The sequence below is a fragment of the Adiantum capillus-veneris genome, chromosome 5 (assembly GCF_014529385.1).
Source record: "Adiantum capillus-veneris isolate H3 chromosome 5, ASM1452938v2, whole genome shotgun sequence".
NCBI lineage: Eukaryota > Viridiplantae > Streptophyta > Polypodiopsida > Polypodiales > Pteridaceae > Adiantum > Adiantum capillus-veneris.
In genome coordinates, this window is record NC_140935.1 from 32,605,693 (window position 1) to 32,619,112 (window position 13,420).

At 38.9% G+C, this 13,420-nt stretch overlaps 1 protein-coding gene across 1 annotated transcript; it reads right to left on the reverse strand.

The window, feature by feature from the left end:
* Positions 1 to 12,303: 12,303 nt before the first annotated feature.
* On the reverse strand, positions 12,304 to 13,170 carry LOC147457104 (uncharacterized). Its single transcript, XM_086513272.1, has one exon. It carries the CDS (start codon positions 13,168 to 13,170, stop codon positions 12,304 to 12,306), a length of 867 nt encoding a protein of 288 aa, XP_086369398.1.
* Between the last annotated feature and the right edge of the window lie 250 nt (positions 13,171 to 13,420).

Here is a 13,420-nt window from a genome sequence, read left to right on the forward strand (position 1 = left end):
AAAAAATACTTTGAGATTTGTCCATATGGCCAAATCTTCAAGACATTGTTGATTCCCAAATTGGCTCTAAAGTCTCAAACTCTCTAATATGGTGTTCATTGGTACGAAGTGGGTTTACAAGTTAAATCGCAAGCCGGATGGTGAGATCGATCGCCATAAGGCTCGACTTGTTGCAAAGGGCTATGCACAGCAAAAAGGCATTGATTATGAAGAGACTTTTGCTCCCACTTGTCGTATGACTACTGTGCATTTTCTATGTGCATTGGCAGCTCATTTTGGTTGGGATGTACATCAATCAGACATTCTTACTACTTTCTTGAATGGTAACATATTTAAGGAAGTTTATGTAATGCAGCCTCGCAGTTTTGTCATAAAAGGACAAGAGGACAAAGTGTGCAGATATAAGAAGGCTTTGTATGGGTTGAAGAAATCTCCTCGTTCTTGGTATGAGAAAGCTGACACTCATTTGTTGGTGAAACGAGGCTTTCGTAACAGTCCAACAGAAAGCACATTGTATGTAAAGCGTGAGGATGATGTACTTCTCATTGTGGTTCTTTATGTCGATGATTTGCTGATCACTGGACCAAATGAGAGACATATTGTTGAATTTAAGGTTGATTTGAATGCTACTTTCAAGATGAAAGATTTGGGGTTGTTGCATCATTACTTGGGTATACAGTTTAAGCAGTGTGATGGTGGTATTGCCTTGTGTCAGAAAAGTTACATAGAAACATTGCTATGTAAGTTTGGACTTGAGGATTGCAAACCTATTGCCACTCCCATGGAAACAGGTTTGAAGTTGAGTCTACATGATGTTGGCGATCCTGTTGATGTCACTCTTTACCAAACTGCTGTTGGCTGCCTCATTCATGTATGCAACACAAGGCCAGATATTCAGTTTGCAGTCTCACAGGTCAGCAGATTTATGCATAGCCCAGTGTCTAAGCGTTGGTAGGCTGTCAAGAGTATGTTCCGCTACCTTAGTTGCACTTTACATCTTGGCTTGTTTTATCCCAAGGGGGGATCATTGCCGCCAGACTTACATGCTTTTTCGGACTCCGATTGGGCTGGTTGTTTTGACACGTGAGTGTCCACAAGTGGTTTTTGTTTCATGCTTGGCATTTCATGTATATCATGGTTGAGCAAGAAGCAACCTACTGTGTCCACTTCGAGTTGTGAGGCTGAGTACAAGGCAGTCTTCACAGCTACGGTTGAGTGTGTATGGCTCAAACGCCTTATGGCTTATTTGGGTGTTGGACAGGACACTGCCAACACTATCTGCACTGACAGTCAGAGCGCATTGGCAGTTGCAAGGAACCCAGTTTTTCATGCTCGCAGAAATCATATTGAGGTGCATTACCACTATGTCAGGGAGAGGCTCTCAACAGGAGATATCAGCTTGGCTTATGTGCCAACACAGGACAACCTTGCAGATCTTTTCACAAAGGCATTGTCTCGTTAGAAGCTTGAAGCTTTCCGCAAAGCTTTGGGCTTACTCCCCTTTGTGGACTGATCATGTCCTCAGGGTATGACACTTCCCTTTACTCATGTGCCAGCTCTCATTCACCGCATCACTCCAGGGGGGATTTGTTACCATATACATGTGGTAGTGATGTGTGTGAACACACTAGGACCGTCGGGGCATTTTTTCCCTCTTTAGGAGGTTCTTTCCCCCGAGCATTGTATATACGCCCATCACTCTAGGGCTATCTATCTTTCCATTGCATACTAAGTACGACACTCTCTATTGTGTGCCTTGAGATTCCTTTGTCTTCTCCAAGCTGTTTATGTTTCTCTGCAACCCTAATTCCCACAAGAAAGGGAGAGAGACGGTGGAGCCGCCGGCCATACTAGTTGCTATAAGGGATTAGTGCTAGCTTGCTTATCACGTAGAGTTTGGAATATGTGCCATGTGGTGGCGTAGTGTTGTTGGCCTTCAAAAAATATATTGTAGTGCAAACTTTCCTTTTCTCAAACAGGATTCCAAGCCTATCCCAATTCAAAAAATCATGATGTTCTAAGATGTTAGAAGAGGAAGCAAATGGTTGTCACCTTACTCTTTGTTAAATCAAATTCCAATATGATTGCTCAAAGATTTCTCACTTACAAAAACGTTACGAAAAACAAAGATAACAAAAATATGTGTGTTTTTTTAACTTGGACCTTCTATTGAAAGAGAATAAGGATTGAAGCAAGTGGTGAAATTGTTAGAAGTATAAAAGGAGGCTTTGATCCAATGACTTGGGCTTTCCTTCAATACAAGGACTACACAAAGTCTTTCAAGATATGGTTCCTCCTCTTGGCTAAACTTGAGCTTGGAACCGAATGGGCTTGAACTCCATTAAACAAACTTGAGCTTGTGTTCCACATGCTCTAGTTTTGAGTTGTCTCCAAATACGAATGGCCAAACTCGTAAGTGAAACACCCAAACATTCCACATTATGTTACATACCAACTTCTAAAACACTGTGAGCTACAAAAAGGGAGGAATTGTATACCTACCTAGACACCTAGCTTAATCTTGAGCTCAGAATGCAACATCTATGGTTTTGAAACTCTTTACACTATTGATGGGTCGATCTCAAGTTTGAAGCTCAAGGGTGTAAGTAGTTGTTGTAAGAGGGATTTATTAGTCAAGACAACAAAGGAAATAAAAGGTCAAAATTGAAATAATAGTTGAGCATTACAAATTTTTTGCTCTCTAGATATGTGCGGTCATGTTCAGACCTGCTTCTCTTCAATAGCTTCTTGTTTTTGGCACTCCTCATCAATCATTTTGAGGACTCTTCACTTCCCATAGTATAGATGTTATAGCAGCTAGCTAAAGAAGATAAAAGAGTGTGTGGTCATGAAAAGTCGTTGCACTTTCATTCCTATCTGAAAGATGCTCTTCACCATAAGGCGAGAGAGTATATCTGCCCATATCCCTTGAGGTAAGATGTCATTCATCTACACATACACCCCATCATTCAAGTTAGTTAGAATGGTAAAACAAAGATCCAAACTCAAGGATTATGACCTTAAGACAATGTGAATCATATCATAAATCAACTTTTTTATAACCATATGAGTAAAAAAAGACACATGCCGCTCTTAGTAAGATACATAAATTCAAAAAGGTCCTATGAACTAATTCTTGGTCCCTATAATCGAGGTTCTACCCTTGTATTTGTTTATATCTTGGGTCTCAAATTTTAGAACTTCTACTTGTGCGCTAAGATTCACATCCTCCTTCTCATACCACTCTTCCCCTCGAGATATGTTCGTGGGTGGTATTCCACTAAAGCAGTTTACATGAGCATTTTGTTCATTTATATCATCTCTATAGAAATACATACTTCAGTTCACTGCCATTGGATATGCCTTAGCAAAGTCACTAATGCACCTAGGCTTCTCATAGTCATCAAAGGTGATAGTGACATTGTGAGGATTGAACTTAAAGATAGGTCCGTAGGCTTTATTGAACAGCCATTTGACTTCTTTTAAACCTTGATTATGAATTTATCACAAAAGCCATATCTTTGATAAAGCATGAGGATGTTTTTACTAAGAATGGTCTCTTGGCTTGGTATGTCTAGAAGTGAGCACAGGTTAAGGTAAATAACATCTCCTTGTACTCTGACATCGCCTTTCTGAATCTTCTCTTTGAACCCAAGTTGTGGGTTGACCATGTACCTATCAGGAACTTGGGTCTGTTGTTCAAGTTGTGCTTTGATATACAATTCCCATGCTACATCGGTGTTTGGAACAAGGTAATCCCTAGTCCCCTTTGAAGCTCGAACCATTTCAACTCTCCAATGAACATTGAATTCAGCCGACAAAATCAATATCCGTCTAAAAACAAGACAAGGAGATAGAATACTTAGAACACATGAGGACCAAAACTGAGTCTATGCTCTTTATTCATCAAAATTTGATTTTAATGATTTCTTTACGATATTCTTGATGTTTTGTAGCTAACTCTCTAAATATTGTTTTAACTCTCATGAATGGGTATTCTCTTAGATCTCCCACACAACAACGTGGTCTATAGTTATCTTCTAGATTTTCTTTTCCTATGATAGTTGCAAGTGATTCAAAATTCTTGGTAGCTTTGGCAATCCTTAGCATTTGGGAGCACATTGCCAAGTAGTAGTACATATCTTCTAGGCCTAACGACATCCTAAGTTGAAGTACTCTGAGGTTGGCAAACCAATCTCTCAGACTATCATCGATGTGCTTGATAGACTTTGGCCTTGGTAGGTTGATATGGCAAAAGTCCCATAAGGGTTTTTAATGGTATCCATAGGGTGTTCTATGAAAATCACTTTTTTGGTTATTAAAGTGAAGAGCAAAGTCCATAATTCTTCTCTCGCCTTGTCAATACATAAAGGTTGGATGCGTATGAGGTTTAATGCTTTATGTAAAACTTTGTGAATATAAGGATCAATATTAGGAAGATCATAAGTTAGCACATGTTGTACTTCTTCCAAGAAACCTCTTGTGTACTAGTTTACATAGGCATATGTGTTGTGTTTCAAAACAAAAGACCGGTTTAGCATTACAGACTTTATCCTTGATAGACTCCATAAAAGACCATTTAAAATAGACTCGGTCTAGCTTGCACACATTCCTGGTACTCAAGCCATATACAAAAAAGACTAAGGAATCTTCTTACATAGTTAATATCTAAATATGCATTCATGTATTTGAGGTGATATATATATTAGGGGGTTGGTTGTAGGTTGGCTCTAGGTTAAGCTTCTTCTCTTGACTTCATCCTTTTGACAATCACTTCCTACAATAAGAAATATAAGAGGCTCTTAGCCAATTGAGCACATAATGGGGTGTATACAGATTTGTTGTGGGTAGTAGGTAGGTTTGAGGGAGTTTCATTCATGGTGAAGGTTGAAGGGGGAGTACGGTTAGAGGTCAATGAGTTGCAATTGACTATGGAGTAGCTTCTCGATGACTCAAAGGGCGAGGAGATGGGTGTCCATGCAAGGGTAGGTGGTTGAGTCAAATACAGAGGATTTTGGATTCTTGGTTCAGCACTTCTCTCTCGGGTGTGTGAATCCGCCCTAGCTCTCTTTCCACCTCTGTTATCTTGTCCCAAGGGTAATACTACTTTTGCTCGAAATAGTTCCAGTTCACCTCCAAGGGAATTTGGTGGTGACTGTTAGAAGAGGGTGGCATGCTTGATGTAGGCCTTAAGTCTTTCTCTGTACATTACATGTATTAGGAGGGCTTTGATGGCCTCTCGCTCCTCTATAGCAACCCACTTGAGGGATTTCAATGTTGACTTTTTTAGAGAGTCGGCATAAAAAAGGATGAATTTTGTGTATCGTGAGCCACAAGGTGTTGTCGAACCGTAGGACATTTCCATCTTTGCAAGACTCACCTATGAACTCATAGCCACACTTGATGAATGGTATGTGGATGCTCATAGTTAATTAGTGAAGTACTGGTCTCAATCAATGAGATCACTCTTTGACCCCCGGTACACACAATAGATCTTGTGAGCATCTTTGAGTCTCAAAGATGGAGATGTTGAAGGGGCATCCCATTAAAAAGCGGTCTATGACATTAGAACAGTTAGTCATCAAAAGTTGATTAAGCCCAAGCTTGGCATCTACTTCATCTTTGTCATTAAGCATAGTAAGCAAAAACCCTTCATTTATTGGTGCTAGCAAGGCAAAATTAACAAATTCCCATAGCTTTTGGTTTGTATCTTGTAGCATGATTTCAAGTAGCCAATCAGGTATGAAAAGGTCAGTGTAAGTATCCTTGGGAGGAGTAACCTTCACCATGTAGACTCCATGAACAGTGAACTCCTGCTTGACCACTTCAACTTCATGCGCCTCTAGTCCTTCAGGGATGAGGTTACTTGTTGGGTTCATAGGGGGTTTAAGGGGAATTATGAGGCCCCTTGTAGCATACTTCTCCTTCTTTGCCTCTTACGGGGGTCATTCCTCAATTTTGTCCCATGAAGTTCCATGAAACTACGCATGATAGACGAGGAGTGTTCTCTCCACTCCTTTTGTTCTTTGGTGTCTTCATCAAGGATGGTATTGATATTAGCAATCAGATCTTGTAATCTAGCAATAGCAACAATGGGATTTTCCTTAGCCATAGAATACAACCTGAAGCATGCAAGTATGTCCAGTATTGTAAGTAGCATGAGCTCACAGTGCTCTTCATTATCCAAGTTCTACTTGCATATCATGTTGGATAATGGTATTGTGAAAGATCGGGTCCTTGATGTATAAAAATAGCCCTTGTATAAGGCTTGGGACCGTTGGCAGCCTATCTCCATAACCCAAGGGTTGTAGTGCGCAGCATCTCACATCTACACAATTTCCTACATACCATAGTAGCTTTTTAGTGTAATTCAATCAAAGGGTAATTGATGGTGTTAAACCCACAATAACAATTAGTGTGTGTAAGCAATAAACAATTAAAGACTACACTTTTCAAGTGTGTATACTGTATGAGGGTAAAAGGTGATGCTTTTATTAAAAAGGCTACTATGTACAAGAACATAAGTATGAAAAGTAGGTGTTTGTCCTTGCAAGTGATTCAAAGATGTCCTACTATGCAAGCTTCAATCTTGTTACCTACATCCATGATAAACAAAGAGCAGTAGGATTAGTTTATGGACTGCAGTTGTCAACAGATCAAAGCACGTGTTATAGATGTCCACATAGAGAGGTTTTAGGATATTAGAGACCTAATTGGCCATGGTTGGAGAGTGGATGGCAGTGTAGGGACCAAGGAGAATTTCTTCTATCTTTAGGCTCAGAGGGTTCCACGCTACTGCTTTTAAATAGAATATGGTTGGTAGGTCCATGTTTGAGGGGCAAACGGTTTCTGCATCTGTTGGGGGAAAGTAGGGTGATGGGGTTAAAAGAAGTGGACTATTCCCACCATGCAAGGTAGTGGAGTGGTCCACACATGCAGTACTCTCATAAGGTACCTTTGGTGTCAAAACCCATTTATCTCCATGATGTGCTACCCTTATTGGGTTTAAACCAAGCTTTGTAGGAGTTTCCTTATTAGTATATAAGCTAGTGGTTCCACCAAGTAGCTTCCTTTATGTTATTGTGTGTGTGTGGCATGTGCGGTATTGACTATGCCAAAACACCGACCGCAACCACCGACCATAATACTAACGGCATGTACATATGGTCTAGTATTTCAAGGATAATTCCTTCAAATTTTTCCCCAAACCCCAAGTTGGGGCTCCCAAATTAGCTATGTACCATTTGAAAGACAACAAATATAGGCCTCATTAGTGTGCAAGCTAGAATCCACCAAATATATGTGCACTATTGGCTTCTTCTCATATGGGGGCCTTACAAACTGTGCAACGTACATAATGGTGGGAAAAACTAAGAGGTGTGCATTGCAGGTGCACTAAACAACTAGATGAGCATGCATGGGTGTGTGTATGTCACTTTGAGACAAGGACCAACATAAGAGTGGATTCAGATGTTGTCAAAGAAGAGCACACACACGCACACAGAGAGAGAGAGTCCCATTTTTAGAGAGAGAAAAGAGGGCACACTAGTGATACGGGTCATTCCAGCTCTTCAAAGGCCTTTTGAGGGTTGAATGGGCCAATAAAATAGTGTTGCTCTTATAAGCCACATATTGAAAATAAAGGGGGGTCATAAATGAGAGGACCACCTTTTGCATTGAAAGAGAGGTGGTTGGAAAGGTAGGCGTTGTTGTGAGCCTGGGTGGGGTGGTAAAGTAGGCAAGTGAGTACAAGTCCAAGGCATGTGGAAATAGGTGACTGCAATGTGCATGCAAGTCTTGCAGAGTGTCGTAACAATGAAAGGGTGAGAGAGAGAGAATAACTAGATGGTAGATGATTACGAGTTTTACAGTGCACGCATGCAAGGGGTTGGTCTGCCAATGTAACCAATGAGTAGCCCTTTATGGTGTGTATGGCATGTGCATGCAGGATGTTGGATTTATTTGAATTTGTAGATGAGAAGATGCATACTATGAGGACTCATTCATTTAACATGGTCTGCACTTCTCTTAATTCATTTGAAACCTCTCTAAAATTGAAAACTCTATTTTCAAAAAATTAGAAACTATACTTACCCGAATGAGAATGTTCCCTTTATTCTCTTTTGCTTATTTTGCCTTGGCAAAAGGTAGTTCGTGCACTTTTCCACAACCCTATTGATTACTACATGGGTGTAGGCCTCCAATCTCATAATGGTGATTGCCAAGGCTTAAACTCCAATGTGGGGGGGCTCTTAAGAGTGTCTTTTGGTAGTAGTTCCAATCTTTCATGTTGCGACCGGTTCTTTGATAACCTCTATTTTATGTATCTTTGGTCATTTTTCACCCATGATATGCACTCTCGAATATCTCAAGGTTTTTACACGATCAAGTATGTTGGAACTTGACCTCTTGGTTGTATATTCTACCTTCAAGCTTCAATCATATGATGGATTTCAAGCCCTTTTTTGGCATATGGCCGCGCGCACACACACACACATAGAGAGAGAGAGAGAGAGAGAGAGAGAGGAGGTGCACTAGGAACCAACTACCGACATGTTGAGTACGGCTTCCTTGACTACGGCAATAATAATACCACCTATATCTGCGTATTTGCAGTTTCTGGTTCCTAGCACTCGAATACAAAACACAAGGTGAGGCCTCTCGATGACCTGCTAAGAGGATGGCAAGGTTCAATGCTCCCATCGGGCATCAACCTTATGAGGCACAAAACAAGTACAAACAAGGTGAAGTTGTCATTCTAAAACAAATGTGAGAAATTCACAAGGTGTGCTGACATCTATGTTTTGACGGGTGTATGTAGTGGAGTTAAAAAATTAAAAGGAAAACAATTTTTCAGTCTTGAAATTTATAGCTTAATTTTTCTCCATTTTGACTATATGTGTTAAATTGATAGGTTTGCCAAGTTTTCTTTAGCATGCGAACAAACAATAAAGAGACATAAAAGATGCAATAGGAAAATTTAAAATGTAAGCCCATAAAAAGACATTAGACCAATTTACAAAGCAATCTAGGTACCTTTGTCATGTTGATGTCTCTATTATGAATACTAGCTCGCACGATCCGTCTATCGGTGGGTCTCGCTCGTTCTTACCACCTCACTCTGTATGTGTTTGTGTGTGTGTATTATATTTATACATCTCTCCATGACATACACATGATCGACACTATCACCAATAAAGTACAAATACTTATTTATTCATTGTTCAAATGCAAGTTTTTATCTCACTCTGTCTTTGGTCCCTTTAGACTACTCATGCTACATTTAACCTTTTCGCATCTTTCTCTTCTCCTTCTCCCTTTCACACACACACACACACACACACACTCTGAGATTACATAAAAGCAAGTCACTAAAGAGACGTATTTCAAAAAAAAGTTTACATTATTGTCAAAAAGACTCAGGAACATATCTGCATAGCACTCTTAGTTGTGCTATTTCAATGGGATCAAGATATAGAGTTGGAGCTCTACAAACTTCTCTTAAATCTATTTTTTGAATCCAGCTCAAGTAAATTTTGTAATGACGAATCAACCCAAGCTCTTGCTTTAAGAGCATGAGCTTAAGATTGGGAAAGAAATAGGGATCAAGCAACCTGATGTAAATCTTGTCCAACTCTTCATCTACATATGACCCCCAAATAGTGTAGTTTTTCTCGATCACTTCACATGCCCATTGCCATCCCCATTCAGCAGATAACAAACTTTCTTCAAGGGAATCAACAATAAGATTTTTTACATTTGGAAAAATATTCACAATTTCGTTGGCCATTTAATTGGTTACAAGAGAAGAGGGCAACATTAGTACTCAAAGCTTAAAATTATAAAGAGAGAGAGAGAGAGAGAGAGAGAGAGAGAGAGAGAGAGAGAGAGAGATGATCAACATAGCCACTTGTTAAAAGTGCACGTAAACACTTTAAAAAAGTATAAGCGCAATACGAACACTTCAATTACTAATCGTCATGCCAAAATAGAACTGTATTGCCAAAGAATGTCAAGAGATCCATTAGCTCAAAGTCTTTACAACAACCTCAATGTTTTTGTTTAGAACGACTCATATTCTACTCTATACTTGGACGACTAAGGATCACTCCAATATATCACATTGATAAACTTCACAATTTTTTCAAAACTTTAAACTCTTCATTTGAAATATAAGATTTATGATTGTGATATATCTTTCACAAATGAATATCACAACCACAAACATTGACATAATAAATATCAACCATATGTAGTTCTTGTAGGACTCTCATCAATTTTATTTCACTCAATATTTGTGGCACTTTGCATAATGAAATGCTTAAGCGTCCACAATTTCCATACCACCCATCTGCATATGAATACACCCAATGATGCCACCAACACCATGTACCATTTCCTTGACAAATATACTTTTCCTTAACTTTCAAATAGATATGCATCTTTACATGTATTGGGAGAATAGCCAATACATTATGACCCATGTTAACCTACATTAGCAATTAGCAAAGTTCTCTCTCTCTCTCTCTCTCTCTCTCTCTCTCTCTCTCTCTCTCTCTCACACACACACACACACACACACACACACACACACATATACATTAACCTATGTAGTAGATAAAAACCCACTTCGGTAAGCCAACAATAAGTAAAAATATAAGCTAAAAAATATAGTTCTTTGAATGCATAAACAATGGATCAAAGCGTTCGATCATCTAGAGAAGTTGAGCCTACGACACACTCTACTTGGAACTCTCAAGATCCAAGGTCCAACACGTCGAACACTGCGATCGAGTCGTCGAGGTGAGTCACCCAAAGAATAGATTCTAAACATCCATTCATTCACTCCATAGGGACCATATGAAAAGTTGCAATTGAGAGGTCTTTGCATACCTAACTCTCGTACAGTGATTCACATATCATCTATATCAAACTCTATGTGATAATAACCTACAACACTTCTAAAATATCGTGCTTCATATAATGCCAAGACAGAATGTCTGCAATATATTGAAGCCTGCAATGAAGATAACAACCAACCATTCAGGCATAATAAAAAGTAACAACACATTTAGCGTCACATGGATTCAAGTTCAAGCTATATGCACCAAAGGATCTCAAAATCCTCTGTAATACGAACAATGTCCTCAGCATGTGCAGGACCCCTCCATAATGGAGGATCTAGAAAAAAATGTCACACATGTAATTACAAAATAAAGACCACAAAGTTCTCATTCATGTGGTAAAAGTAAGTATCAAAGATATTTTTTACATACCTCTAATATAAAAAGGTACATCATTGAGGGTGTACGAAACCATGATGTATCGTGCCATTCTTTATCTTCTCTAACAAGGGAGATTTAAAAGTTTAAGAGCAAGAGAGATGAAATAGAATAAAGAAGGCTTTGATGATCATATTGTAGAGAATCGTGTCCTTCTTTCTTTTGTTTAAGAGAAGGATTTATGAGAGAGAGAGAGAGAGAGAGAGAGAGAGAGAGGAATGAAAGCAATTCAAAAGACTTTGAAATTTCACAACTTATAAAAATGTTTTGAATATTTTGAATGTAGCAGAGACAATACAAAAGAGTTATTCAAAGTGTAGCCCTTGAGAGACCACGTTAGGGATTCTATAAGTCCAAGGACCTATGTTGTATACATTTTGTAAGATACGGGGGGGTGTTTCAACTAAGGTAAATATCCTCAATCGATATGGTGTAGTGCGATCTCCAGCAACCCCCACTTGTTGTGCATTGACTAGCCTCTCGTCACTCACAAACCAAATATTAACTTGAATTTGACGATGCTTGTGGTCTAAAGAAAAGGCAACATGGTAGTATCCAAGAACTTCCAAAGACATATCTATACCTAAGTATAGCATTTCATAAACACCTACAATGATAAACCCTCGATGGCAATGCTCTCTACAAAGGCATCCATGAATTATTATGTAAAGCAATAAAAGCTTAAAACTACCAATATACCATACAATATAATATGAGTGATATCAAATAAGATCACCAAAAACATAGCAGGAACTCTTCCCCTCCATTGCGGTGGATCTTCAACAAAGTAAGTCAATGTGTAAGCCAATCTTTTCAAGAAAATAATAGGTCAAATTAATACACTAAATTAAAAATAAGATAAATACCTCGAATGAATTCAGTGATGTGACCCACTATATAGGATGCACTGCGTCGAGGATCCATTTGTGGCCAATACTTTGATCTAAGAGATATCAATAAAATTTAACATCAACTGTGTCTGACTTTAAGTGAGAGCTACAATGTCAATTTGAACTTATTGTTATGAGTTCGCTAGTTGTAATACTTCCTTGAATACAATGTTTGGAGTGTAGTAACACTCCGCTTGAGTGTTTTCAGTATTGACAACAATTTTTATAGCAGTTGCACTGCGCACACGTGGCATTGCACCATACAATTGTCCGTGAGAGAAGATCGATGATGCAAGATATAAACTGAGAATTCCCAGTGTTTGCCCCTGTGCTTTGTTGATAGTCATCCCAAAAGCAAGCCTGATTGGAAACTGACGACACTTCATTTGAAATGGAAGTCCCTGATGGTTTCCAATAATAAAGTCAATCCTTGGAATAAAAACTCTCTCTCCAATATTCGATCCTCTGACTATCTCTGCCTCAATTACCTTATGAAGAAATTGCTTGCATATCAATCTGATTTCGTTGCACAATCCACGTCTTGGATCCAAATTTCGCAGCAGCATTATAGGAGAATTTTCTTTCAAGACTAAAGCATGAGGTGGAAAACCACCACCAAGAGAAAGGCTATTCAGATATTCAATAGTGTACAAATGTGTGTTTTCCTCTGACATAACAATTGAATCTGCACTCAGATACTCTTTGAAAACTCCATGCATTCTTTGCAATGCAAAGTCATTGATTAAATCCACCTCTTTGTTCCGCGGAGCAAGTATTGCTCGATCTCTAAAAAACCTTGCATGATCTTGCACATGACACAAATCTCCATATATAAAGCTTAGAAGATTTGCCAAACTATTTCCTGGAAGCATCATGTGTGAAGGTATTTTGACTCTGTCTAAGTCTCCTCCATCATCCATATCCCCATTGCCAATATCAAGCACCCAACTCGAAAAACTTTGTTGAAGTGAATTTAAACCGCAATCAAGTATACGCATATTTCTGGTAAGCCTCAATATATTCGTATATTTCCATATGTGAGAATGACACAACGAAGCATTTACAATGTCTGCACGACTCCCTTTTGGTACAACAGGTAGTATTTGTCGAAAGTCGCCTCCAAACAAAATGACTTTTCCACCAAACAAAGTGTCTCGCTATATAATATCTCTTAAAGTTCTGTCCACTGCTTCAAATCCATAGCGATGTGTCATGGGAGCTTCATCCCATATAAGTAAAGTTGCATTC

What these genes read in the sequence shown, in the direction of transcription:
- LOC147457104 (XM_086513272.1), bottom strand. Translation starts at nt 13,170, where the DNA reads ATGCGTATACTTGATTGCGGTTTAAATTCACTTCAACAAAGTTTTTCG.